This window comes from Akanthomyces muscarius, chromosome 3 (assembly GCF_028009165.1).
Source record: "Akanthomyces muscarius strain Ve6 chromosome 3, whole genome shotgun sequence".
Classification (NCBI taxonomy): Eukaryota; Fungi; Ascomycota; class Sordariomycetes; order Hypocreales; family Cordycipitaceae; genus Akanthomyces; species Akanthomyces muscarius.
In genome coordinates this window covers 1,965,289-1,991,818 of record NC_079243.1, presented here as the reverse complement: position 1 = coordinate 1,991,818, position 26,530 = coordinate 1,965,289, and the positions used below count along the sequence as shown (strand labels likewise).

At 52.6% G+C, this 26,530-nt stretch overlaps 12 protein-coding genes across 13 annotated transcripts; 5 read left to right on the top strand and 7 right to left on the bottom strand.

Moving 5' to 3' along the window:
- Positions 1 to 816: 816 nt before the first annotated feature.
- Positions 817 to 3,169, top strand: LMH87_001990 (uncharacterized protein; the record flags this gene model as incomplete). Its single annotated transcript, XM_056193372.1, has 7 exons — positions 817 to 974; positions 1,031 to 1,065; positions 1,189 to 1,589; positions 1,658 to 1,738; positions 1,789 to 2,393; positions 2,452 to 2,634; positions 2,686 to 3,169. 7 exons carry the CDS (start codon positions 817 to 819, stop codon positions 3,167 to 3,169), a joined length of 1,947 nt encoding a protein of 648 aa, XP_056050417.1.
- A 400-nt stretch (positions 3,170 to 3,569) lies between these two features.
- LMH87_001989 (uncharacterized protein) lies at positions 3,570 to 4,552 on the bottom strand (the record flags this gene model as incomplete). Its single annotated transcript, XM_056193371.1, has 2 exons — positions 3,570 to 4,199; positions 4,256 to 4,552. The coding sequence occupies 2 exons, from the start codon at positions 4,550 to 4,552 to the stop codon at positions 3,570 to 3,572; spliced, it is 927 nt and encodes a 308-aa protein (XP_056050416.1).
- A 411-nt stretch (positions 4,553 to 4,963) lies between these two features.
- Positions 4,964 to 6,040, top strand: LMH87_001988 (uncharacterized protein; the record flags this gene model as incomplete). Its single annotated transcript, XM_056193370.1, has 3 exons — positions 4,964 to 5,284; positions 5,339 to 5,388; positions 5,437 to 6,040. 3 exons carry the CDS (start codon positions 4,964 to 4,966, stop codon positions 6,038 to 6,040), a joined length of 975 nt encoding a protein of 324 aa, XP_056050415.1.
- A 326-nt stretch (positions 6,041 to 6,366) lies between these two features.
- On the top strand, positions 6,367 to 7,411 carry LMH87_001987 (uncharacterized protein; the record flags this gene model as incomplete). Its single annotated transcript, XM_056193369.1, has 2 exons — positions 6,367 to 7,085; positions 7,141 to 7,411. 2 exons carry the CDS (start codon positions 6,367 to 6,369, stop codon positions 7,409 to 7,411), a joined length of 990 nt encoding a protein of 329 aa, XP_056050414.1.
- A 29-nt stretch (positions 7,412 to 7,440) lies between these two features.
- Positions 7,441 to 8,982, bottom strand: LMH87_001986 (uncharacterized protein; the record flags this gene model as incomplete). Of its 2 annotated transcripts, XM_056193367.1 has the most annotated exons (2): positions 8,159 to 8,180; positions 8,222 to 8,982. In XM_056193367.1, 2 exons carry the CDS (start codon positions 8,980 to 8,982, stop codon positions 8,159 to 8,161), a joined length of 783 nt encoding a protein of 260 aa, XP_056050412.1. The 2 variants fall into 2 exon arrangements, with proteins under 2 accessions (XP_056050413.1, XP_056050412.1); XM_056193368.1 differs by having other exon boundaries at positions 7,441 to 8,982.
- Positions 8,983 to 9,409: 427 nt separating this feature from the next.
- On the bottom strand, positions 9,410 to 10,622 carry LMH87_001985 (uncharacterized protein; the record flags this gene model as incomplete). The annotated part of the gene is made up of 2 exons (XM_056193366.1): positions 9,410 to 10,554; positions 10,601 to 10,622. 2 exons carry the CDS (start codon positions 10,620 to 10,622, stop codon positions 9,410 to 9,412), a joined length of 1,167 nt encoding a protein of 388 aa, XP_056050411.1.
- A 2,781-nt stretch (positions 10,623 to 13,403) lies between these two features.
- Positions 13,404 to 13,872, top strand: LMH87_001984 (uncharacterized protein; the record flags this gene model as incomplete). Its single annotated transcript, XM_056193365.1, has 2 exons — positions 13,404 to 13,416; positions 13,484 to 13,872. 2 exons carry the CDS (start codon positions 13,404 to 13,406, stop codon positions 13,870 to 13,872), a joined length of 402 nt encoding a protein of 133 aa, XP_056050410.1.
- Positions 13,873 to 14,181: 309 nt separating this feature from the next.
- LMH87_001983 (uncharacterized protein) lies at positions 14,182 to 16,234 on the bottom strand (the record flags this gene model as incomplete). Its single annotated transcript, XM_056193364.1, has 11 exons — positions 14,182 to 14,252; positions 14,319 to 14,738; positions 14,802 to 14,886; positions 14,939 to 15,226; positions 15,277 to 15,400; positions 15,451 to 15,458; positions 15,510 to 15,602; positions 15,657 to 15,867; positions 15,919 to 15,942; positions 16,021 to 16,150; positions 16,207 to 16,234. 11 exons carry the CDS (start codon positions 16,232 to 16,234, stop codon positions 14,182 to 14,184), a joined length of 1,482 nt encoding a protein of 493 aa, XP_056050409.1.
- Positions 16,235 to 17,602: 1,368 nt separating this feature from the next.
- Positions 17,603 to 19,405, bottom strand: LMH87_001982 (uncharacterized protein; the record flags this gene model as incomplete). Its single annotated transcript, XM_056193362.1, has 4 exons — positions 17,603 to 18,323; positions 18,380 to 18,501; positions 18,553 to 18,839; positions 18,913 to 19,405. The coding sequence occupies 4 exons, from the start codon at positions 19,403 to 19,405 to the stop codon at positions 17,603 to 17,605; spliced, it is 1,623 nt and encodes a 540-aa protein (XP_056050408.1).
- Positions 19,406 to 21,930: 2,525 nt separating this feature from the next.
- Positions 21,931 to 24,408, top strand: LMH87_001980 (uncharacterized protein; the record flags this gene model as incomplete). Its single annotated transcript, XM_056193360.1, has 4 exons — positions 21,931 to 21,981; positions 22,042 to 22,121; positions 22,233 to 24,085; positions 24,398 to 24,408. The coding sequence occupies 4 exons, from the start codon at positions 21,931 to 21,933 to the stop codon at positions 24,406 to 24,408; spliced, it is 1,995 nt and encodes a 664-aa protein (XP_056050406.1).
- Positions 22,882 to 23,166, bottom strand: LMH87_001981 (uncharacterized protein; the record flags this gene model as incomplete). Its single annotated transcript, XM_056193361.1, has 1 exon — positions 22,882 to 23,166. One exon carries the CDS (start codon positions 23,164 to 23,166, stop codon positions 22,882 to 22,884), a length of 285 nt encoding a protein of 94 aa, XP_056050407.1.
- Positions 24,409 to 25,864: 1,456 nt separating the features above from the next.
- LMH87_001979 (uncharacterized protein) lies at positions 25,865 to 26,171 on the bottom strand (the record flags this gene model as incomplete). Its single annotated transcript, XM_056193359.1, has 2 exons — positions 25,865 to 25,871; positions 25,927 to 26,171. 2 exons carry the CDS (start codon positions 26,169 to 26,171, stop codon positions 25,865 to 25,867), a joined length of 252 nt encoding a protein of 83 aa, XP_056050405.1.
- Positions 26,172 to 26,530: the final 359 nt, after the last annotated feature.

The following is a 26,530-nucleotide window of genomic DNA, read 5'->3' as shown; positions in this document are numbered from 1 at the left end:
CTGCGCATATGTAATCAATGCACAGGCCTGTATTCGCAAGCGCTGATGCATTCTTATATATCCAAGACGTCTGGGGTGAACACTGATGAATCTCACAACGGCTGGCTGGGCGTGGCAAGGGTTGCGCTCAAATTAATTACCGAATTAGCCGAGACCCTGCGCCACCTGGGGAAGTAAAGTTGACGTGCTCCGTATCATGTCTGTGTTTTCTCTAGCGTGCGGGCTACGTACGGTGGCACCGGGTACGTAAGAGGTGCTGCCATCTGTCTGCCAACGTTGCCGTGGGTACCTGCGAGGAGGAAAAAGGAGGAAAAGAAAATGCGTCTAAAGTACAGTCTGGTTTCCAAGACACTGAACTGTCAATGAGCACGATGAAGGCGTGCGTCTCGGCAACAAAAAAGGCGCGGCCGAAAGAGTTGGCTAAAGTTGCTTGACCTAACTAAAACATTCCACCTTTTAGCTGATCTCTTTAATTGTTTTATGTTTTTCTTCTCTATTGTTGTTCCAGTCTTTCCTGCTCTTCTGATGTCGCGATTTTTTCTTTTCTTTTCGCAGCTCAACTCCTAATAGCCACCGGCTCCTTTTGTTCCTAGTCTGTAGCCTGGGTGGTGGCGTCCTCAAACCCCCCCGTCGTCACTTGTAACTCGCTAGTAAAGTAAATCACTGTTTCTATTTCAGTGGCGCCTTTTGTCACCTCGCCATTCGGCAATTTCCCCGCGTGATCACCTCCTCCCCCCACCCCGGTATCCCCAGACATCTTGTCCTTTTTACCGAACTTCGTTTTTTTGCCCGAGCAGGAGCAGCAAGCTAAGCATAATGGCTCCTCCCCGCAAATCCAGATCTCGCGTTGCCTGCCAACACTGCCATGCACGCAAGGTCAAGTGCGACGTGGCGGAGACACAGATACCGTGCTCCAACTGCCGCCAGAATCACAATGGGGCAATGTGCGTGGTGCTGCCGCGCAAAAAGCACAGGTAAGTGTGTACTGTCCCAGACGAGGAGAATCAATGTGACTGATGTTCTACGACAGACCTCGTAGAAGACGCGATGCATCCGGCGAGCTAGGTGAGCACTGCTTATTTTTCCTTTTTTCTTTCAATTCTTTCTAGTTCTCTTACTATTCTTGTTTTCCTTATTGTTGCTATTTTGCCTTGATTTCCATATCTCTATGCTAACTACTGAATGCAGCCGAACTGCCTAGCGTGGCCACACCAATTGATAGTTCGCGAAGCGCAACTGGAATGTCACTTGCGGCAGAACCAGACTCCGTCGATAGTAACGGCCATGAAACGTTGGAAGATGCAACATTCGACCCCAGCCTCCCTGACGCTCCTCAACGTGCGCGTATAGCCGCACCGACCAAGCCGCCCGCTCGTAAAGCATACGAGGTAGAGTACATGCGGCACCAAGGCGTCTTCAAGCAGCTTCCCGAAGATGTATGCGAAATACTGCTTCGACAATATTTTGAACATGTCCACTTTTTCCTCCCCGTTCTCGATGCATCGACACTTCTCAATGAGTACTCGTCGCGTGGATCGCAAGGCATCGATCCATTGCTACTATGGAGTATATTTTTGGCGTCTGCAAATGTATGTATCCTCCGTTGCCCATCGCCTGACACCCGCTACAAGCTTACACCGAAAACCCCTCTCTCCAGTTTGTAAATGACGGGCTTCTTCGCAGAGCTGGGTTCTTATCTAGAAAGGAAATGAAGACGGCCATGTACGAACGTGCCAAGGTAAGCAGCTCACACTCACGGCTAACTTTCAACGCTAATGCGCTCTTCAGTGTCTTTACGACCTTGACCAAGGATCGGACAAACTGACTCTGATACGAGCAGTGACCCTTCTCGCGTTCTGGTATTCAGATCCTCAAGACCACACAGGGGCGTGGTACTGGATTGGGATTGCCATCTCACTCGCGCAAGCCATCAATCTTCACCGCGCCTCTGGTCCAGGCGCACGAAACCAAAAATCATCGCCAAGCTCCGAAAGCGTGGCGCGTCGCATATGGTGGTCGCTGGTGGTTCGGGATCGGTGGATTGCTGTGGCAAAAGGCCGACCAATGCGCATTCGCAACGATAGCCATGATCTGCTGATGCCTACACACGAAGATGTTCACTCGGAACTGCACCAGCTGAAGGAGCAAACATTTACAAACTTCATTTCGAACGATTCTTCATCCATGACAGAGATGTGGCTACGCATGGTCCGAATCAGCGACGGCCTAGGCGATGTCCTACAGCTTCATTATCGTATCAAAGGACCAGAGCCATCCATGGAGGAAGTCGATCAGCTGTCGCACCACCTCGATGAATTAAAACTGAGAGACAAACTTGATAAGTATAATGACTTTCTCAAAGCACATGGCCTACAGATTGAGCTACTCTACGAGTAAGAATGGAAACGAAGCCGTCGAAAGCAGCGCTCGTTATTTGCTAATTCTGTACAGGGCCACCATCGCGATACTTTATCGACCGTACGTTCTGAGTGCGACTGATCCGTCTACGCCGGATCCAGAACAGCAATGGAGGCGAAACGCAATCCGCCGCGGCCGTGAGGCTGCCTCTAGCACAAACAACCTTTTGGAACAACTAATTGAGTTGGACGCCGTCAAGTGGCTGAAACCGATGATGTGAGAAGAGCTCACATCGTTATCTGGCTGTCAACTAACCCGTCTTTACAGGATCACCGCGATGGTGCCAGCAACGCAGATTCACCTCGCAGACTGCAAGTCTGATAGTAGCTTGATCCGCGGGTTGGGGCGCAACAAGCTACAGCTCTGCATGCTCGTCTACGCCGATCTTCGATCCACGTATTGGAGCGCCGACGTCATGTATCGGCTGTTCCAGCGAGCACAAACCCTTGTGGGCTCTGGGGCCGCACCCGCGCGGTCCGCAACTCCCGAGGGCGAGCTGGAGCAGGCCACCCAGCAACTTGTTCACGAAAGTCAACAAGCCAGCGCGCTGATGATGCAGCAAACTTCGGCACTACCGGCCGCCGCCGATCCAACGGCTCTTTTTGTAGCTGGGCCTTCTCCGCAGTTTAGTGACGTGGAGCAGCTCCTTAGTCCGGGGTTCGCGTTGTCTGAAGATGTGTTCCTGGGCTTCTTCGCGGATTATCCGGCCGGCAATTATGGCCAGCCGTCGTCAATGCCGAATTATTACTAGCCGTGCTCTGGCGAAGTCAGGAGAGGAGAAATAATTAATTGTCCAATAGAAGCTCTTATGTTACATACTATTTTTTAATCATTCTCATCCCTCTTTTGAGTCTTTTTAATTCTCTTTTATTTTCTTTAGGCTTCTTCATTCTTCTATATTTTCTATATTTTCTATAGTTATTTCATTCATGTAAATTTTATTTCCCCCCCCTTAAACTGTCTAGTTATCTTCCTGTTATAGTAACGACTGCCCCGAAAACTTTTCCTAGCCACCCTCGGACCACTGCCGCGTTCTACTACGGCTAAGTTTGGGAGATCTCGAATGACGATACGTGGTCGCCAAGTTTTCAGGTACAAAGTAGGGCGCGGCAATTAAGTCTGACTAGGTCTAGCCGAATACTTAAATAATGCTACTTAGTCAAGCTATGCTTGCTGAAAAAGTCCAAGATGATGGGCGTGGCGTCGTAGCTAGCGACATGATGGTCCTTTCTCGAGTTATCAGCATTCGGAGACGTGCTCGGCCAGTCATGCCCAATATCCGACTCAAATACATGTCGAACCAGGCCCGCACTCGCACCACTCCCAAATGTATACGACGTTGTATGGTCCGCAATCTTGTTCGTCTGGTTCTGCAGTCCCAGCCCATTGCGGACGGCCCACTGCTGGATAAAGTGCGGAATCGCCGGAAGACACTCCTCCTTGCGCGTGCCGCCTGCGTAGTGAATAGTCGTGTCGTTGCCGCCGTGAAACTCGATAAACGGAAGATTCTTTCGCCCGGGATTGCACGGCAGCTTGACGGTGTCGGGGTGGCAGGGCGACGTGTCAACGTAAAAGGCGCCCGAGACGGGCGCAAAGGCGGCGATGCGCTTGGAGGCGTTGGCGTCGCAGGCTAGGACATTGCAGAAGCCGCCGCCATCTGATTTACCAGAGGCGTAAATACGCGTCGTGTCGACATTGTATTTCTTCTCCAGGTAGTCGAGGATGTCGCTGGTGAATCTCACGTCATTGACAGTGTCTCCAGGCACACCCTCCCAGAAGTCCTTCGTCTCGTCATTAGCAGGGCGGTTTCTTGAATGGGGAACTCTGGGCAGCTCACATTAATGCCCTGTGGGTAGACCACGATCGATGCAGCGTTGGCATTTGCCTTGGTGAAACCGTCCAGTTCGAGCTGATCATTTGCATTCTTGTTGCCTCCGTGGTACGACAGAATGACAGTTGCTGGGTTCTTCGAATTATACTTTGGCGACACCCACAGCAGGAATGATCGCTCCACCTTGTTGCTCGTGATGGTGATGTTCGATGCGCTACTGCTAGCTCCGTCTTGGCGAACCGATGCCAGCGTAGCTGCCGCAGCAGCGGCGAGTGGGAATACAATGCCAGTCAAGAGCTTCATGTTTTTTTGCAATGCCGTTGTGCTTGCGAGACAGCAAGCAAGTATGTCACTCGAGCGCAGCAGCACCGTTTATGTATGCACTCGAGGACATGGGCATCACGGCACTGCCTGCTGACGCTGACGAGGACATTGTCAGAGCTTCCCACGTTGCTTGACTATTTCCTGGAAATCCACCACAATAAGCTAGATGGGGCGCAGCCAAGTGGGCGACCAGAGAAAAAGTCGCCGGTCAAGCAGCAAAGGGAGACATAATTGCCGAATTTAATTTACCGAGCTAGCTTACGGCAAATAGTGACAATAGTCCAAGCTTTGGCTCTAGACAGTCCAGCTAGCCAGGTACCCCCCCGAGTGTAAATAAATGAGAGAGACTCTGTACTAAATCTCAATAATACAATTGTACTACCAAGAACAATGTCAGACACACTGGTATCGCCTGCAAGTACACCAGATGGCCTGGAGCCACGCTTCTCGCTCCCTCGGGAGACGCCGCGATCGAGCAAAAAGTCGCTTGTCATTGGTGGCGTGCAGATATTCGTGTACGGCTTAGAAGAGCTACAGGAGCAATCTGGCGAAGTTACCGTTTTGTACCTCGCTCATAATCGAACACGGACGTATCTCGTCACGGAAGCCATTGCCCACGAGATTCTGCACCGTCACAGAAGCAATAGTCGCGACAGGCAGCGCCCAATGATTGCCGTCACGATGAATATGAGGAATCATGGCGACCGTGAGGTAAAAAAGACAACCCGCGCAGCTTCAAAAATGACGAGCTCACATGCTTTACAGATTTGTCCACGAGCCAACCTGACATGGACTGGCGGCAACGAGAACCACGGGTCAGTCTTAGAAACACGTACCAGCGAATCACCACTAATACTCTGCAGCATGGATCTGCTGTCCACCATCAGCGGTGCCACGCACGACTTCAAACTCATCCTCGACTATCTGCCGTGTTACCTGCCCCAATTTACTAAACTCCACAACATCATGATGGGCGTCTCCCTCGGCGGCCACACGGCCTGGCGCCTTCCGGCCCTTCTCGCCCCCGGCCAACTATCCGGCATCATCATCGTGGTCGGCTGCCCGAGCTTGACGTCGCTACTCTTGGAGCGTCTCGACTTTGATGCCTCCTCCGTAGGTCTCGAAGCCTCTCAGCTGCACGAGGCAAGCTATGACATGCTCGAGGCGCACATGACCGCGGAGCAAAGGCGGCGGTGGCCGCGGTCGCTGGCCAATCTGGTCCGGCAGGCCGACCTAGAGATTGAGTACAAGTTTCCCATGGACGTGCCGATGATATTGTGCAACGGCAAGTACGACAGGCTCGTACCGGCCGTGCATACTGCGTCCTGGCTGGAGAGGAGGCAGAGGAGGCAGTGTGGAGGGGATGCGGCGGCGGACACGGAGCTTTTTGTGCAGGATAACACGGGGCATAGCTGTACAAAGAAGATGGTGGCCAAGATTGCGGATTGGATAGGGCAGCGATGGTGACGGGCTGTTAAGAGGGGTAGACTGAATAAGCTTTCAAATCGATTAATAATGACAAGAAACATAATGTACCCTCAAGTCGAGTTTGTGCGGGGTGAAGCGCCCGGCTTCCCGGGGTGTTACGCTTATCAAGATCTTAGCAAGATCTTAGCAAAAGACTAGTTTGGGTTGGCCGGCACTTTAACGTGTAAACGCATGAGTCTGATTCGACCTTTTCTCTTGACTTAAATACAAAGCCCTCACCAGACTCGGACACATTCTCTGTTTCTACATTTATTCCCATCGCTGAGTCTGCGCCTTGCATCGTCTTGTTGCAGCGTCTGTCCATCATGACTTCAAGCACACCCGCCACGCCGGAGCTCCTCGACCTCACCATCGACAACATCACCCCCAACACTCTCCGCATCAACGCGCAATGCCCTTCCCCTCGCCTCCGCTACCTCATGGAGCGCCTCGTCACGCACCTCCACGACTTTGCGTGCGAAACCCGCCTCAGCACCGCCGAGTGGACGGCCGCGATCCAGTTCCTCACCCGCACGGGCCAGACGTGCACCGACGTGCGCCAGGAGTTCATCCTACTGTCCGACATTCTAGGCCTGTCGCTGCTCGTCGACTCTATCAACCATCCCAAGCCGCCGTCGTGCACCGAGGGCTCCGTGCTCGGGCCCTTTCACACGCACGACGCGCCGCGCATGGCCTCGGGAGGCGCCATGTCGGCCGACCCGACCGGCGAGCCGCTGCTGGTGCTGTGCAGCGTGCGCGACCGCGACGGGAGGCCGATTCCGGACGTCACGGTGGATATCTGGGAGACGGACGCCTCGGGCCACTACGATGTGCAGCATGCGGAGCGCGGGGCGCCGAGCGAGCGGTGCGTGATGCGCAGCGACGAGGAGGGTAAGTTCTGGTTCAGGGCGATCACGCCGGTGAGCTACCCGATTCCGACGGACGGGCCGGTCGGGCAGCTGCTCCAGAAGCTGGGACGGCATCCCTGGCGGCCGGCGCACATGCATTTCATGCTGGAGAAGCCCGGCTGGGATCATCTCATCACGTAAGTTCAGCTTCATCCTCTGTATGGATGCTGGAGAATACTAAAATGTGTGCAGCGCTGTATATGTCCGGGGGGATCCGTATGAAAAGACAGATGCAGTATTCGGCGTCAAGCAGAGCCTCATCGTGGACTTGGAGCCCATTGACGAGGCCACGGCGTCGCAGTACGGCGTCGATGCGGGGGGCAAAGTGCTCCGACAAGATTTCGTGCTGGCAAGCGAAAAGGACACCGCTGAGCTCCGCGATAAAAACGCGACGGAAGCCTTGAAGAACCTCGGCCTCAACATGAAGCTGGTGGACCATCTCCCTGTACCCGATCTAGATTAGAGCCTTTTGCCATGCTGACATTGTAAAGCTCAATGAGACCTTGGGCCAGTTTTCACCAGTTTGGCAATGCTCGAGTAATATCCCGCGACGCCGCCGTACTTGGCCAGCACGCTGTCAATGTCAAGATCCTTGGCGTCCACTGTCCGCGTGCGCCCCAGGAGACCCGTGTTCCTCGTGCTGGGGATTCGCAGCATCTCCGTCTCGACACGCCAGCCGCAATCCTCGGCAATCTGCACCACCCAGTCCACCAGTGAAGCATACGTCGATTTCGGCTTTGTCTTGTCTCGCGGCGGCGGCGCGCGGAACTTTCGGCCTGTCAGGTTGTGGCTGCAGCACGGAATCGAAATCCACGGACATTCGGAGAGAGCACCCAAAATGGGCGTCCAAGGCGTTAGCTCATCAGCGTGGTTGGAGATGATGAATGTGCCCTTTTCGAATAGCCCGTTGTAGATGAGGCTATCATCAATAGTGGTTTCGTCCTCGGGCTTGGGAACAACGCTTGGCATGAGACATCTTTCGACTAGGGAAACGTCTGCCGGCGACGAGGCGCACGGCGCCGTGCTGTATTGCGGCCAGGACTTGCGCGCTCGCGCATCGAACCCCCACCCTGGGTAGCCCTCCTGATTTAAAATGTAGACCAGCAATCCATTTCCACATCCAATATCTACAAACCCCGGAAACTTGTTCCTGTTTGTGCCGTACATGTCCGTCCACAATTCCATCAGGAACGCGGCAATGCCGAGATCTTCAAAGACATGCTTCTTCGGATCTGTAGTTTCCACCCAGGAGAGCATCAAAGCCCGCGCATACTTGTCCTTGAGCGCCGAGTAGCGGTCCTGGAACCGAGGCTGCGGTATCACGGTATCGTGGTGCACGCGCTTAGTGTAGCCATTTAGCGAATTGTGACCGTGCTTGTACAGCCTCTCGAGGAGATGGTAGCCCACACGGCGCAGCTTCTCATCCATGATGACTATGTCGGCAGCATATGGATGAAAGTGAACAGAAACAGATCCTTGGTTAGTGGCAGCATTCCACTCATGAAGATGCGCGATGCCTTGGACCTTGGGGTGGTAGAAGGGCATCTCCTCGGCAGACCTTGCGTGCGGGACGTAGATGACCAGGGTCGACACCTTGCTGGAGTCGGCACTCGCATCATCTTGAGGTGCACTGCTTCGGTGAAACTCGCAAGTTTGATTCATAGGCGCATCGCGCATCTGATTTCGCGGAATCAGCCTGCGCACCATGGTCCTCGTCCTCGACATCCCCGCCACGACCCTGCGCTCCGGCCATTCTGTATCAAAGTAGCCCAGCTGTTCTCGCGTGCCGTTCCCCTCCACTGCCTCTTCATCTCCCGGCTTATCATCAAAGAGGACATCTCCACGAAATAGCCACGTCGTATTCAAGTTGGGGTTGCGAATAAATGTGACCATGCGCTGTGTGAAAATTTCGGGCCCAAAGGTGCAGGCCTGGCGATATAGAGGCTCCCAATGCGGCGCCTCCACTCCAGGGCTACACAGCTCATGAATGATGGGACTTCTCCCTTGTGCAAACTCCTCGGGGGCGAAAGCCATGGCGTTTAATGTAGGGTCAAACAGGAAATGGTGCAGAGTAGAGCTTTCGGGTTCGATGCGTAACTACTGGGGCTCACGTAGTGGGGCATGTTGTTGAACCGAGAGGCGAGACACAACGCGGAATAGATTCGAGCAGAAACATTGCCCATGGTGCAAAAAAGCGAAAAGATCAATAGGTACGATTGAGCTCCAAAGATTATGCATTCGTGCAGTTTCAGCATACTATTGGACCAAATTAACCCATACGCCGACTATGCAAAAGACCCCTCGGCGCACCTCTTCAAGCTAAATGCAAATGCAAAAGAAGTTCAAATAAATCAAAGCCAGCCAGTATCGCTGTTCATATCTGCTGTAATGTGCTCCAAGTATTTTCCAACTCATTTTCAAAGGTATAATCATCCAATCATTCGTGAAATCATCTATGCAGCTACTCCTCCTCGTCCTCCTCGATCGGCGCTGGTGTCCGTCGCTCTGTGCGCCGCTTCGGTCGTCGGTGCCGTGAGCTGCTGATGTTGCTTGCAGAGTCATCGGGCATAATATCATACTCCTCGAACCAGTCGTCGTCGCTCGGCGCATCCCCTTCGCTGCTAGGCGCCCACGACGGCCGCTCCTGTCCGATTCCCGGTGTTGGAGTTTGCGCTGGCAAAACATCTACTTTTCGTCGACTCTGCAGGCTCTGCATCAGACCAGCACCACGCTGCCGCAATGCTGTACGCACCACCTCGGCGTGCTGGTGAAGCCTCTCGAAAGCGTCTTCCAGACTCTCCATGCCCTGGTAGATTTCGCGCTCCATCTCGGCAATGGCAGCCATTTCCATCTCTTCGTCGTTGGATACTGCTTGTCGACCATTCGGTCCAGTAGAGTTGGTGCTGATGAAAGAAGCAGGCGTTGTTCCACGCGAAAACGGAGTTGGGCCGCGAGAGCTCATAGCGGAGGAGCTACGAGGACCAGGGCTCATCACGCTACGGCTGCCAAAGTAGCCATTGGCTGGTGTTTGCGATCTAGATTCCAGGCCTGGGGTTGCGGCTTGATCGTCAATATCTGCGCCAGACCACAGGAAGCCATCAAAGCGGCCAGATGTGAGAATCTCCCATTCCGAATTGTTAATGTTGGAGAGGGTAACGAGCAGGTCGTGCGTGTGCGGGTTCTTGATGAGATATGTGACACTTTCGACATCTCGTGGAGCCTGCTGCAGTCGATATAGGCGCTGGAGCGAAAGACCAGTTTTTATCACGAAGTCGTTTCTTTGGCGAAGCATCGGTGTCGGTGCCCTAGTTGCGGGTTTGAGTTCGCGGGCGCCGGAGAGTAGAGCATTGAAGTATGGGCGATCATCGTCGTCCAAATTGGTCAGAATCGCAAAAGCAAGCGTCTCATCATCGACTTCCTGGGGCGGTGGAATCGGTGTCTCTGCCGTACTGTGCAACCATTTGTCAACAGCTGATCTGACCTTTTTGGTCTGGCGAAGGTAGTGCTCCCGGAATTCCTCCGCAATATCTGGGTCCAGTTTAATAGGTGATGAGGGCCGGCGTGGCTCCTCCGCCGATATCTCAGCGGCCTTGGCTCCAATCTCTGCTAGGTCAAATGGGGGCCATTGAGGCACTTCTATACGACCGCTTACCCATTCCAACACGTCGCCCCATGTTAGCCCGCGATGTATGTCGTTGGAACGCTCGCAAATAATGCACGCGCATCCGTGGGGTGGCAGGTCCCTCGAGAAGATGTTTTCAAGTCGATCAAGTAAGCGTCTAGCAACGGACCGATGCCCAGTGGCAACGGCGATAGATCCTTGCTTGTCAATGACCGTGTTATACTGATCTAGCAAGTTGAAGAAAGGCGCAAACAGCGTGTCAGACCCGGAGAGTGGTGGGGCAGAACCGCGAGCGCCATTTTGAATGGGCAGCACTGAAAGAAAGTGTCGAGGAACTGGGTACGGCAGTCCACCGTTTTGCAGTAGGTAGTCGACACGAGGAATGTCGTGAATATCCATAGGAGGCGGGGGCGGTGGAGGCGGTGGCGGAGCTGGCGCAGGCGTGGCTGTCTTTGAGGGGAAAGCCGAGTCTGCCCTTTCCGAACCAGGATGGTCGTAAAAAGGCGTTGTGAACTGAGGCGTCTGCGTAGGAGTTCTAGGGGATGAATCCTGGACGCTCGACGGCGAAGAGTGCCCATCGCGGCCTTCGGACTTTCTGACGCTTCGTACTGAGCCCGATCGATGAGGCGAGTGACGGGATGACGAGCTTGAAAGTCTTGATTCGGAGCTTCTGAGTTTCTCGTGTGATTTGTGGTTTGCGGGCTTGACGTATGTCGCTTGACTCGATGATACAGAACGGCGACTGACCCTTGACTTGTCCTCATTTCTCGACGCAGATCTGGAAATGGTCGATGCAGTAAGCCTGTCGTTATCCTTCTCCGCTGTCCTCCCGTGGTCTCCGCTATGGTTCGAACTCTTCTTTGACCCGGACGATTTTCGTTTATCGGCCGATATATCTGTTTCGGGAGGTGTGGGGGGTCTAGATGACTTTTTGGATGTTGAGGCTTTGCGGCTTACTTCCTCGGATTTGCGTCGGCGATCGTCGTCACCCGCATCGGTCGGCTCTGGCGAAGGGAGATGTGAATGTCTGGAAGGAGATAGGTCATCCCGACTTGCTACGGCCTCTTTGCTATGCGCTTTGCTGAATGAGGGGTACGGCAGAGAAACCCGTTTGCCGTCGATGAGCGACGCCGTTAGGCGTGACGAGGAAGCCCCGCGTCCCCCAACGTCGCTGAGCGACTTTGTCCGCAGCGACGACCTGTCATCGTCATCTTCTCGGATCCTATCTCGATCCTTTTCTCGCTTGCGGTGGCGCTTTGAGGAGGACACATGCGAGCCTCCTTCGCCGTCCTCACCGCCGACCTTGCTGCGGGACGATTTGGAAGAGCGGTGGCGGCGCTCCCGGTCCTTGTCCTTGTCCTTTTCTCGGTCTCGCTCACGTTCAGGTTTCCGTTCGGACCTGGAGCGTCGCTGCTTCTCGCGGGGACGGTCGTCGTCAGCAGGGGCGTCGACGTCACGCTCCTTGGTTGGCATGGCCAAGCATCTGGCGCGGGGTGGCCCAGGCAGTCGAGGAGTTCGAGGGCGGTCTGCGCTGGGATTCGAGCGATTTAGTCGACTGTAAGATGTACTGCCTTTGAAATCCGTTTGCTATAAAACCTGCAGAAGAGGAGAGACAGCATATGATGTTTGATGCACGAGCTGCGTGCTGCCGCTGCCACTAACTAGTTAGTCAAGCCGCACAAGTCGGTGGCGGGTGGCAGGGCAGAAAAAGTGGCGGCCCGACCGATGATGACTCCAGCAAGGCGGCAACGGCAGCTGCCGTGGTGGGGATGGATGATTGGAGCATACGAGGCTAATTTACCATGGCTGATGCAGAATAAATAGAATTAGTATATTTAGCACCAGGCTTGGATAGGTTGACGAATAATTCCCATCGCTAAGCGCTGTGCCTTGTGAGGGGTTGCTTGCCTGGCCAATGACAAGGCGGCCTGGTTGCCAGGCGCAGCAGGAGCAGGCTCAACGCCTTGGGAAGTGGTTCGATAAAAGAATTAGAATCTGCTAATGAGGTGATTGACGGGTATAAAAGAATGTTATCCGCCAAGTTATTGAGACATTCGTAGAAGAAGAGGCGGTATGTTGAGAGTTGCTAGGGCAGCGCCACGAAGAGCTGGTCGTCATCAATAAGATCGAATAAATGTTGTACCCAAACGATGCCAAGACTCGAAGAGTGCAAGTCCGTTCACAGAAACGCACTTCATCCTTTCCGTCCGTACTTTCCTCGTCATTCGTGAAGCCCCTGTGGCAGCCAAAGTGACCTGCCGCTATTTGGCACAGCTTCGCCGCCTCGGTAGAAAGAGAAGCATCGTGGCGACTGGTAATACATGTAAAGGACGACGTGCATGTCGATGAAGAGCTCAGAGCACATATCCCTAGTGCGTGATTTGCTCGAATCATCCGGACGCTATCTTTGTGTTGAATGGCGTATCGCAGACATATCGCAGGCAGGCGTCAGAAGTAGCGATGCCTGTCTAATCAGCATGTTGATTACAAGGAGCTTGAACGATCGCCCAAACCTTATTCGCTCAAGGCTTTTCTCTGTTTTGTAGTCTTACCAATTGTCCCAAGTGATCGCCGTGCAACCTCTCCAAGTCCCCAATTCGGTAGTGGTACCAAGAGCGGAGAAGGCACCACCAAAGCATGGCCTCGTGCCAGCGTTGCATTCAAGTAGCTACCGGTACTCTTTTCAAGAACCCATGATTGAGTAATGAACTCGACAAACTGGCCATAAGTAGCAGCTAGCTGCTTATAAGAGACCGCTGTATCGTATTATTTCTTTCTGGCAGCCTCGACTATATTTGGACAACTTCACCTTCGCCATACAATCGCTTTAGAAATGGCTGATACAGGTAAACTTACCAGCATGGGCTGAATAATTCTGATGTGACCTTATAGGTGCTAATTCAAACTGATCAGCACCTCCAGCAGGCCATCGTCGGCGCAGCTTCCTAGGCAAGCTCTTTGGCAAAAAGGACAAGCACAACGCCAGCGACGCAACACCCCCGCCATACGAGAACAACACCCAGACCAATCCCTCTGCTGCAGTTGACTCCGTGAAGGAGAATCGCACTGAGAACAATCATTTTCATGAAGCTGAAGAGTACATTAAGGATGAGGAGGCCAAGCTCAAGGACCACTTGCATAAATCAGGGGAACCTGGGGACATTAGCAGCGAAAGTAGCACCAAAAAGTACTTTGCCAAAGCTGAGAATGCTGCAAAGAAAGAGGGAGAGAAGATAGAGGAAGATTGGAAGAACGCGCAGCGGCCCGAGTCTGCAGAGGACAAATATGGAGATTTAATGTAGTGTAAACCTGATTTTAATCACTAGTTTCGAAATGTCTGTCTGTTTGCGATGCTATAGATAGTATCCCTGATGAGAGTTGATAATTCATGGTGAAATATCGGCGGCGCATAGCTATATTTGATGCGTGTAGGCGAAGCTACGACTAGCACTGTGGCGGCCGAGCCAACTATTCAACAATGGCTTGCAGCTTTTACGGGAAGTATGAATCACGAGAAGCGCACACTGTATAAAAGGTTTATTAAGCTGATTCCCTAAGTAATCGATGATTGAACGCAAAAACATCTCTTGTGTAACACATTCGGCCGAACACTACTTCAGGAGCGCGTCCACAACAACACGAAGTCGCTTGCCAAGGTCCTCATCAACGCCATCAAAAAGTTCTTTAATTAAAAAAATTTCATTAGTATATCAGTTGAGCCCCATCAGTGATGCGAATAGCGACTTACCAATCGCGAGCTTTCTGAGCTGGCTGTGCTGCACCTTGGCCAGATTGTCCGCCAGGTTGCCGATGAAGCGCTCTTGGTGGCCAGGGTCCCGGCCCAGAACATGCCACAGCTCAGTGGCCTGGGCAAAGTCGTCTGGTCCCAGGCTGGACGTAAAGGTGCACACCTCGCCCACCCACTTCTCGTGCTCCGTGATGGTGGAGATGGCCGCCGGGCACGGCGCCGGCTTGTAAGCGGTCGGCTTGAGCAGAGAGTTGACGTAGTTGGGGTCGTCGCCATAGTTGCGCGTAAAGTTCATGAAGCCGTCGCGCTGGAAGGGGCAGTAGACGGGCGCGACGGCGTGGTTGGTGGGCAGCATCTGGTAGTTGGTGCCCAGACGGTAGCGGGCCGCGTCGGGGTAGGCGAACATGCGCGCTTGCAGCACTGGAGGACGGAAAGCTTGCGTTAAAAGGGGCTAACAATTGAATCTGTATGGTGTGGACTTACTCGGATCGGCCGACGGTGCCCAGCCTGGAACCATGTTGGAAGGCGAAAACGCAGCTTGCTCAATGTCGGTAAAGTAGTTGCTCGGCTGCAGTCCAATATTAGCGCCTAGTTCCTGCAGTCTGATTATAACAACTTGCGTTTTCGTTCAGCGTCAGACGACCAATCTGGCGAAGAGGGTAGTCTGCGTGCGGCCACACTTTAGTCATGTCGAAAATGTTCCAACGGTACTTTTCCGCTTCGCTAGGGTCCATGACCTGGACGTAGACGTTCCACTGCGGAAGATTTCCAGTAGCAATAGCATCGAACATGTCCTGAACCAGGTGATCGGGGTTCTCGCCGGCGACTCGCTGAGCTGTCTGACGATCAAAGTTTTTCACGCCAATAGTTGTCTTGATGTGGACCTTGATATACTTGAACGAGCCATCCTACAGGTCATTGTTAATATCAATGTGGGAAACTCAAGGCAAGTACTTACCTCCTTGGTGAACTTGTAAGTGTGGCCACTGTATGCATTCATGTGGCGCAGCGACGCAGGAGTGCCGCGGTCGCTGAACAGATGCATCAGCTCGTGGATGCCTTCTGGGTTGCCGACATGGAAGCTGTTGGGAGCTTTAGTATATCCTTCGACCCTGATACTTGAGTGACTTACTCCCAGAACTATAATTGAAGTTAGCAAATTAAAAGGAGTGACGCAGCAGTAGTACGCACCATGTCAGCATCTGGCCTATTTGTCTTCGGGTGACGCTTGTGGGATCGGTTCATTGACGGGAACTTGATCGGGTCGCGGACAAAGAACGTCGGCTGTTGCATTTCGTCAGTACTATCTCTCTCCAATAGAAAGAAATCTTTCCTCACAGTATTGTTGAAAACCCAGTCGAGGTTACCCTCGTCAGTGTATAGCTTCATGCCCCATCCGTGGACATCGCGAACAGTATCGGCAGATCCACGTTCGGGGCCGACAGTAGAGATTCGAAGCAGTGTCTTGGTTTTCTTGCCGATTTTGTTGAGGAAGCTTGCAGAAGTAATATCGGTGCAATCGTGCGTAACTTCGAATTCGCCGTAGGCTCTGAGATTCTGTTAGCTGCTGCACTGGCATCGATTCTTGTATACGACATACCCTGCAGCCTTGGCGTGTACCACGCTATTTTCGCCAATTCATGGTTAGTAAACAAGTTCGTTTCTCGCATGAGGTTTTTTTGGGGGGGTTGCTCTTTCGCACCGTTCAGGGATGCGTTCACGAGAGAAATGGGCGAGCGTTTCGAGTAGCTGGGTGTCTTGCATCAGGACCAGTCCGCCGCCGTGCTGACCGCGCACCTGAACGCTCGTCGAGCTGCTCGGAAAGGGACAGCCTATCGAACTCTGTTAGCCCGTGTACTCAAATGCGTCCGGCTGCCAGGCCTCATACCCTCCGCTAAGGTGTATTGTTCGGCCATGGTTCAAGATATTGTTTAAGAATGATTGTAGTACTTCACGTTTGGATCATCGAGGGAACTGTTGTTAGAAATAGCCCAGAGCAATATATATTTCTTTAGGCAACGCATAATGCTGAATTATACCCTGATGCTGATTGGTTATGCACTCTCGCCCTATCCGCACTCTCGTCTCACATTAATATGATAGCACGCGCGAAGCAGATAGTATTTCCTTTCGTGGAATAAGAATCTAGGTCAGGATCGCGAGCTATATCCGGCCTATGTAGACGTAGAGTTTGGGGACACCCGCTTCATCAGCCTCGTCAGGAATATCCCACCGGGTAGGTTCGGCGGATTCTCAACGTCAATCTAAGTCCAGATCTCACTTATTATGCCGTCATCCAAAGCATCACTACAATGCAAACGTCCAAATCTAGGCGAAGTACGTTATTGGCTCTTTAGTATGTCCTATTTTGGATTGGCGCCACTTTGCGTCTCGGGGCGCTGTGGGGTGGCTTGTCCCGAACAGGAACGACTATTATGGACGCTATTTTGCTTTGTCCTTGATTTCGGAATGCCGGTTCCTTAGCCCTGAACGGCTGAGCACAATAGACAAGCAAGATGATAATATCGGCTCATGACTTGTAGTCTAAGTCTCTTGAAGCGTGTTGTCCACCGTTTCGTATGCTTATACAAAGCACAACCAATCGACCACTCCCCTGACAGCGTCCACAAGTAAACCGTTTTCAGAGGGCATACCACCCATTGGCTCTTAGTGCCAAGTCATATTCCTACTGGGCTCGGTCAGGATGGAATGATATTCATGCAAGGGCGGTGTGGAGATAAGACAAGAGGAATATTTCGCAAACGGCTTTTCAATCTGGCTCCTGAGCAAGCTAGCTAGCCGACCATGCCGTGAACTTCGGTTACACAACGCCTTTTTAGCTTATAGTTAGTTGCTCAGGTGGCGAATGATATACACGTGCCGAGCTGCCGTGGGAACGCAAAGCGCAACACATTTAATGTGCCTCGGCCCCTCTACAAGAAAGGTTGGAGGCACTTTGACTCTCTCGTAATGCTACCAGATTGAGAGACCCAGCTCCGGGCATCACCGCGCTGGACAAGGGTGGCATTTTTATTATCAGCATCGGGTCTGGACTTCACTTTACGAGTTTACGAGCAATTTCCATCTTGCTTCATACCCATAGCGCCACATTCACCACTAGTAAGACCCATATGTGGAAACAATGCTTTTCATTTGAAGTTTCATAGCCGGGAAGGAGGCCTGTTGACTAACTGAATTGGACATAAACATTTAAGAAAATTTATTTCCTCGGCCCTAGACCTTCTAGAGCCGAGTTTGGCGCTGATTCTTCGAAACTACCTCGACTAGAGACCATGAATCGACGAAAGCAGGGAATCGGGCGTCCAGTTGTCCCCACGATATACCATACTCGGGTTTGCTTGGTTTGGGTACAGAATATGCAGTAGGCACTTGGAGACGCCGCGTCGAGCTTCGCTGCTCGTCTGGCCAAGAACACTGGTTAGGTTCAGGACGTATTCCATCTTCTTCGCCTTGTCCGGCAAGTCGTAGACGCCATGGAATAGCGTGCCGTATAGTGCCTCTGGCCCGGCCGTTTGCCATATGTTGCTCGACTCTGACAAAAGAGTGTCAATAATGAGGAGACTGTCCGCACTTTCAGCGGCGTCGCTGAACATCGAGTCCCAACCGCCCGGGGACGGGGTCGATGGCTGCGAGACAGACTGTAGGAGCACGCAGATAAAGAATATGCAAGCGACACGTGAGAATTCGTGCGTAGTGAAAACATCGTTGCTTCGGAGTGGCGCATTTTGCGCAGATTGTCGGAAATCGGCGACAAGAATCGCCATTGCGGCTTGTATGCTAGGATACTGCGTCAAACGTGCTGATGGAGTGTCCATGAAAGTGCGTAAATCTTGAATGAATGATATCAACCACAGACTGCGAACTTTCAAGACATTTTCAGCGTGCCCCAGTATTGGGTGCTCGGGTTCGCTCGCGTCTGTTTTTGAAAGCTCCCATATGTGGTTGGTGGTATCGAACCAAGTTGGCTTTGACATGAGTAGGACGCTTGACATGTGGTTAGCAAGCTAGAGCTCATGGATTTGAACCGCACCAGCACTCACAGAAAGATAGCCAGCTCCAGTCTCCAGTTCCCTTCCAGGGCGGTGATGCCACCACGAGCGGCCACCATTTTTGATAATCCGTATCGATGAATCTTCCATTCCGTTTCAGTGCCCCAATATCTCTAGTTAAAGAGATCAGCCAAAAACGTGACTCAGGAAAACGGAAAACGAACCTCATATGTCAACAACCGTAGAACTGCCGCGAAAGCATCATCGCTAAGAGCGCGCTCTGAGTCGCTCATCCACAGGGTCACTATGCGTACCGCTTCCATTTTGAACTTGAGAGCCTCTTCAGAGTCGCGGATGCCTTGTACATGTGCGAGATGAGCTGCGGAATGGGCCATGACGGCGTTGAAAGAGGCTGCATTTGATAAATCCAAAGGGAACCAGACGTCGCGCATTGGGTTGAATGTAGATGACGGCAAGTCTTCAAACATCATTGCCGCATATTTGCTCAGCCCTGGTTGACAATACGGGTTAGCATCGTCGTTGGGCGCAGATGATAAAATGGGGAAAATGTCTGGAAAGCATACAATGATGGAGAAGTTTATGGTGCTCCGAAGTCAATCGAACTGGAAAAGCGTCAAAAGGGTCAAGCTGGCTGCACGCGAGCGCGCGATTGACGCCCTCGAGCAGCTGCGCAGGGATACCGCCACCGTTCAGCATCACGCCACTACCCAATGCTGAGAATAGCCCTCCCAGGATGCCGGATGCCGAGATTTGTGCGTCCTTGGATGCCGCGCCTGCCTTTGGTGGAGTAGAGGGCTTGGTCGGCGAGGCTGATGAGGAATGCGATGTTCGACTCGTTGCCGAGATCGATCCAGAGCTTTTGTGGCCCGTGTTTGGACGCAGCGGCCGGTGAACCTGCGACAGCGACTTTCGCCTCTTGAGCTCCCGGGAGTGGTGCCGTTGCTTCCAGTGCTCGCGCATGGCATGGCTGCGGACGCTGCTCTGGTCCTGCTCACTAACAAAGACGAATTCCGGAGCACGTTCAACGAGCGGCGGGACATCGTCATTGGACTCCATGTCCTTTTCCCGTTTTCTGATATCGTGGCCAGCTTGGGCTGATGCAGTTGACCGTTTTGACCGTTTCCTTCCAAAAAAAATGTGACAGAGGTTGTGGTGGTAGTGGTGGTAGTGGTGGTGGTGGTGGTGGTGGGCGACGGGCGTATGTGGAGGCGGATGCTTTCCGAGATTGGTATGATGTGGCAAAATGTGGAAATATAGAAACCAGAACAAAATAACGGTCGCGCAGAGTTTGGATCGCGGGCCGAGAGGGCTCTTCTTAGTCTACAACGTCTGAACCCCTTTAAGTAGGTGGCCATTCATGTGCTACATACACTTGATCGAAGTTGAGCGATAAAAAAATTAAGCAGATGGACGTGTCTAGACTAGATAAAGCTAGAAATGGCCAGTATCTTCCTGTTGCTTCTGGAAATAGCTACCCATTGAGGCTGGCACCGTCCCCAATTTTTCCTCTCTGACAGAACAAGCTCGAGCGACTGCCAGAACTCGCTCCCGTTGTGCTAGCTCAAACCTTAACTGTAGGCTGGAGGGGAGAGCGCTGCTAGGGCGATGGAGAGCTATGGTAAGAGGGCCCAGCTGGCCGTATACCCTAGGACAAGGTGGCAGCATGCATTGATGGTGGTGGTGGGAAGAACGAGTACTGGGGGTAGCGATGTGGGCGAGTCGCTGGCAAATAAGGCCGCAGACACAAATCTCTTGACCCAAGCTTGATTTGTGGTCAGTGTATGGGCAGCGGAGCTGGCGAAAGCTCGTTTCTTCTAGCACGAGCACGAAGCAGCTGGCAAGTTCGGGGCAGGCAGGCAATCGGCCCAATCGTCGTAATAGCCGACTCAAGCCAAGTTGCCGTCGCTACTGGTAGAAGCAAAGATCGCCTTACCAAAGTTGCCCCTCAGTTTGGGAGCTTCTTCAGCTGCCAGCCCGTGTCCATAGTTTTCAGCTGGTTATGGCTGAACTCTGATTGGCCTCCTGGCTGGCTGCCGTCTGCAAACTAATTAGCCGTAGTCCCGTGGGCTGAAAGACCAAGACATAGCGGCGCTGCGACACAGACAACGGATCTTAATACTTCTGCGTGATCGTACGTAGTTAGCCACTGAGACCAGGAAGAACGCAGCTGTAGAGATTAGAGGGCAACAATTAAGTTTGGGTAAAACGAAGATCTGGCTACATTTCGACCGCCAACTAATCATTAAGAGTCATTAACGCATAGAATACGGATCAAAGCATCCTACCAGTGCCCAATTACCGGCGGCAGGCTTGCACCGCAGCCAGCCTCAAATGGCTTCATAGATGTAGTAGAGTGTCTCCGAACCCTTGCACTGCGAGATCGTATGATGAATCGCGGCCGCTGTCGGGCCCGACACCTTATTCTGTCCTCTACGATGTCAAGTAGGGTTGCATTGATGATTAATCTGTAGTTAGTCTTGTGTCTGGAACAGGGGGTGGCCAGCCACGCAAAGACGATGCACTAAAAGAGACTTGGCATTACGGGGGATCTCTCTGACGATGCCAAGACCTCAGACAGATATGTCACCCGCTCCGGTGGAAAAATACTCGCTTTTTATTTTATTTTTTTACAGTTTGGGCGGTGGATGCCAACCGGACTACGCAGTGTGAGATGTTATTTCATTCGTCATGACCCTTGCGGTGTTACTGCCAAAGTGGTTTGGAATCGCCCTGCGCATCCTCCAAATGCCTGCGCTCCTCCCCGCTGCATCTGTGCTCAGAATGCTATTTATCAATGACCGAAGCAACAATGGCAATCTTACTGGGCCTGTCGGTAGGTCTTGGTTGAAATGGTGAGCAGCGCCCGCAGCGCTGCTCACCACCAGCTGGCTACATTGGCAAAAGCAATGCCACGAAGAGGCCGTGACCCCCGCGCAGGCCTTCCAATCACTCAGTCGAGAACATGCAGTCACCCGTCTCGCATGATGAAAGCTCTCAGCTCGATCAGCGGACCATATACGCCGAGACGGCCGTCTTCTCAATTTCTATACAAAGCTGACGCCGATCCTGCCAACCCATAACAAAATGCGGTGAGTCAAATTACGCTGTTATATACGTTTCCGAAGACTTGGTCCTTCAGTCTTAATACGTCCACCAAGTGTCGGTGACTGCATGCATATGCTCACATCTCACAATTTTACATCATTGCAGCTGTCAAGTTGTTGGTGCAGAATCATGACGCAACTTTGTTTTCTTTTTCTGGATGACCACTTTATTTGGGTTTCCTCCATCATGCAGGTCGATCAAGTCGTACGAGGACTAGGCAGCCTAGAAGACCCCGGATTTCTTTGGGGCTCCTCTACTTCGCATCCGCTTTGAGGCAATCATTTGCACAACGGACTAATCAAGCAAACATGTCTCATTCGCATTCCGTTTTGGGCTCATAAGATTGTCGACGCAGGGAATGGGCCCAAGAACTCGTCTCTCGTTTACTTGGCGACGTGGGGGTTGCTGTCGAAAGGGGGCGCGTGCTGCTGGCGTGGCAATGCACCATGCAATGCAGGCTCTCGGTGGGCTTCGAGATGGCTGCCTCCGCCCGTGCATATTCGGCGATCCAATCACTGAGCACAAAAGTTCGTCCCAGTCGGGTTGCGGTGATGAGACATCAGAGCTGTATGTGCCTAACACGATAGGGCCTCTGCTGCATGTTTGGGATGGTGATATTTCGTCTCGGAGCTGGTGATTGGAGAAACTTGGCCGATGCTCTGGCAGGGTGTGCCTCAACTTAGAAATTTCTTGGGCCGAGCAGGCAAGTAGTGTTCAAATCAGCATCTAATACTTAGGCAGGCGTGTTACCAGTACGACTTTTATTTTTTGGATCCAGATTTCAAGGATCTTTGCGACCTACTTTGGCCCATATCCTACTGGATCTGCCAGTCATTGCTGAAACAATGTGCTTCGGTACCATCGAGATCCTACCTCTTGAAATATTCGAGACTATCGTGTCCTACCTCGACATCGGTGACGAAGCCAGGCTGTACTCGACATGTCGCCATCTACACATCTATGGCGAGCCGCTTCTCCTCGATCCTTTTGACCGCAAACAGCGGGCTATGATATGGGCGGTCCGTCACAACGATCTCGCTCTGCTCAAGCGCTGCGTGCGAGCTGGTGCGCCTCTCCACGTTGTGACCGTCTTCAAGACCAAGAAACCCTTGTCCAGTGCTTACAAGGAAGGCGCACCTCTTCGCCCGCGCGTCTGCAGCCCCAAGCTCTTTTCTACACTCGCTCTTGCTGTGCGCAGCGAGTCCCTCGACGTCTTTGAGCATCTCTGCGCGCAGGGTGTCGGCTTTGAGGGTATCCCGCCGTCCGCGCTCAAGCACCAGCTGCGTGTGCTGATGAAGAAAATCGTCAGCCCGGGCCGTCTTGACAAACTCCGAACGCTCATCGAGCGCGGCTTCATCGCCAAAGTCGCTGCGCACACAACCCGCGACATAGCTTGGCCGCTATCCCGCGCGATCGTGGCCGGCGCTTCAGAAGAGCTCGCGCAGCTCTTCATCGACGCCGGTGCGAACCTCAACGCGACGCACGAGCACCGCTATTTTGGCAGCATTGCGCCGCTGGCAGCTGCTATCTTGACAAGTAATACTGGCGGCGAACTGGCGCGACGACTGGTCCGCCACGGCGCGACGTACGAGCCGTCGGCGCTGCACTTTCGTCCCGCAAGACCTACCCGGCACCCTCTCTTTGCCGCTGTCCAGCGACTTGCGCAGTCCGGTGAGCACAACGTTTCTGTGGTAGAAGACTGCCTTGCGCATGGCTGCGATATCAACAAGACGGAGCACCGCGTCTGGGATCGCGGTTTCAACTGGGACTGGCGACCGCGACAGCAACTGAGCACGCCGCTACTCGAATTCCTGGACGCAATTCCCTCTTTAAGCGGCAGCGCGGCGCAGCAGCAAGCTACCATTCAGAACCTGGCTTTCTTATTAGATCATGGTGCGCGCACGCCCGTCATTCCTGACCTGGCTGGTGCTATAATTCAGAGCACCACGCCGTCCTGTCTGGAGCTCCTCATCGACCGGTGGCAGGTCGAGTCCCTCAACGATGATCATTTCTTCGCCATTGTGACAATGCTCGTGGAAGCCGGGTGCATGGACGGCGCCATGGGCCGTCTCATGCGGCGATACTGCCGAGGTGTGCGCAATCAGGACCCGTACTTTGCAGACGCCTGGCGCGGATGGCGTCGTCTGCTCGATCTGTTCCTTGCGCAGCCTAGTGCTGACCCGAGTCTGCTGCTGATGCATCTGCTTGTGGACTCGGGCACCAAAGAGATGTCGACGGTAGAGCGGCTGCTCGTCGCAGCCGTCGACTACTTGATATCCCGCGGCGCCGATATCAACGCGCCCGTGTCGCCGCTGGGCAGCTCCGCGCTGCACATGCTCTGCACCGTCTATCAGCACCCGACGCCCGACACCATGTGGTGGCACCGCTCGCCGTACCAAGATTCAGTTGTGCAGCACCGCAAGGACCTGTTGCACCTGATGATGAGCCGCGGCGCGGATCCCCTGCGACGCTTCTGCGGAAGAAACGCTCCCACTGAACTGATTCAGTACCTCAAGGTCGCGGACCCGTCGACGCGAGCGTGGATCAAGAAGGTCGGCAAAACGCTGTGCGAGGGTATGGTGACTCAGCGCCTGGCAAAGGCGAATGGGACATCCTACATGCATAATCGAAGTAAGAATATCTATGTGCCAGTCGTTTGGTGAGGGTGTACGTGGTTTTTCTCCTTAGGGAACCGAAGTTTTACATTTTCTGAAGACCGTTTCTGGACTTCTCATTCGTCGGGTTTTTATAAACCTTTGCGTTGCCATTTGAGAGGCGATAGCGGTTGTTTTCTTGTTTTCTTTTTTTCTTTTCTTCTTTTCTTCACGATGATTTTCGGTCACTAGCGGTTGGTTTCGCATTGCACACAGAGCGGTTTTGCGTTGCTCGCGCAGATTTCAGATTTGAACTTCAAATTGACGTCAGGTGACCGTTTTTTTTAAGACTATCTCTAAGCTCGATTACCCGTCATGATAGCGGACATTTACTTTGCGACAATGGCTACGCGGTGCTCTACCTTAGATGAGCATTGATCATAGCCTCTAATTCTTTCGAGCGTTACTTTTCTTCTCACACTACAACTGATTGCCTTTTCAGGCTGGTAATGTGCGACCACACTTTTCTGCTTTTTCAGTATATCATTGAACATGCGACTTTATCTAGTCTCCCGAATTGTAATACATACGCAACGATGCTGTGTTTCTTTATTACATCATCACTTACGCCACTTCCCAGAAAAGGCCAAAAACGACCCCCCACTAAGAGCAGAGAAGCTTAAATCCCGCGCACTTCTCAGGCGCCTAAAAAGAGTTACTGGTAGGCATATCTACCGATGCTCGTGGCCTGTCTCGGGTAGTGCATCAGGATTGTGCATGATGCAGAGCGGCTCAGAGAAAAGAAGGAAGAGGGTGGGCTGGTAACTCACACCCGACGCACTATCACTATTTGCTAGTCCATTTATGTCTCGTTGCACTTCTATCCAGTATTTCTCCCCTCCAGTTCAAAGTGCTGGCATATCGGCGATACCGGCTGAGATGGCGCCTAATCTCAGATGAAATATCGCTCTCTGTTAGACAGAATCGCATTGGATCAGAAGAGGAGCTCGCATGGCTTAAAAATGCCTCTGAAATGGCTCGCCAAGGATTGGGCTGTGTGGAGGTCTGTGACCTTGTTACTCTCCCATTTAGGAAAGCAAGACGTTCAAGGTCCCCGGCGCAGTCGCTCAGAGATGTTTTGCAATCTGTAAGCGTCCGGGGCTTTTTTTACTCATGTTAACGTAGGCATATATCTTTAGCCCCAAAGGATCAGGCAGAGGGTAGGACTGGAGAGCTGGTTAGGATGGGCCAGGCGTCCTTCACGCAAAAAAACAGCCCGATTTAGCGTTGCTATGAAAGAGGATTGATAAAGCGCCAGCCTTGCAGGACCTTTTCAGCCTCAAGAACTGTCTCAGGCTATTCCATGGTGAACCGCAGCTGGTGAACGAGGCGGCCCCAAGATCCCTTCGAAACTTCCGCCATCTGGCCTCTGACCACCAACTTCATGACTAATGTGGGCGCGCCACGACTAAAACTTATTGTGCACAAATTGCTACTCGCGGTGATCTTTCTTTGCATATTTCGTCTGGCATCTTGAGGGGAAAAGGTGGTAAATCCCATGGGCAAGGAACCGATAAACAGCTTTCTCTGCTACGGTAGGACTGCACTCTGCATTGGAGCGGCGTTGCGTAGCAGAACTCATACATAATGTAAATATGTACATTTTAACATATTGCCAGGCTAATTTCTTTACCGAGAGCCCTGGACTCCACTGCACCCGCGCTTTGTACCACGCTTATCATGTCGGCCAGCCCTGCCTTTTGTTCCTGTCATCATGTTGTCCACCCTTGTACTCGCCGTCGGCCGCGAAGCTCTGTTAAAATCTGCTTAAGTTATAGGATATACTGCTGATATATTTCGTTTGGCGCTTGGCTATACCTTTCGCAGTAAGCATACTGGCCACCGTTGCGCGTAGAGGTTTGGGCGCATTTGCCTTCAGGGCAGGTGTATGCCAAGACCCATCGCCGCCATTTGCCGTAGCAGTACATAATGTTGGTATTTGAATCATCGCATACAGTGAACGCCTTCTGGTATTTAGGGCTACACCATCCATCGAGCGACAGGGTGAGCGCAGCAGGAGCCATGAAGAGAGCCAGAGTGGCGCTGTATTTGGTAACTTGCATCTTGGACGAATGGTGTGTTTTCGTTGAGGGGTTTCTTTTCCGGCGAGATTTCGAGTGGGAGTCTCGCGGCCTTTTATAACCAGAAGCCTTTATCGTCAACTTCATCCTGCGGCTTGTATTAGCTAACACATGGGCAAACGCTTTGTTCTTCTTTGTAAACCCTTTGTGCTCAACTGGCCAGTGTGCAGCGCCTACAGTAACATGGCATATAAATGAAAGAACATCCACCGTCAAGTGGATTGAAAAGGTCTTTCCGCATGTTTGCCAACAGGGGGAATGAAATTCGGCGGGCATTGCTCAAAAAGAAAACGAGCTATTGATGTCCGTATTCGACCGACGATGCTGGCGCCGCCTAACCC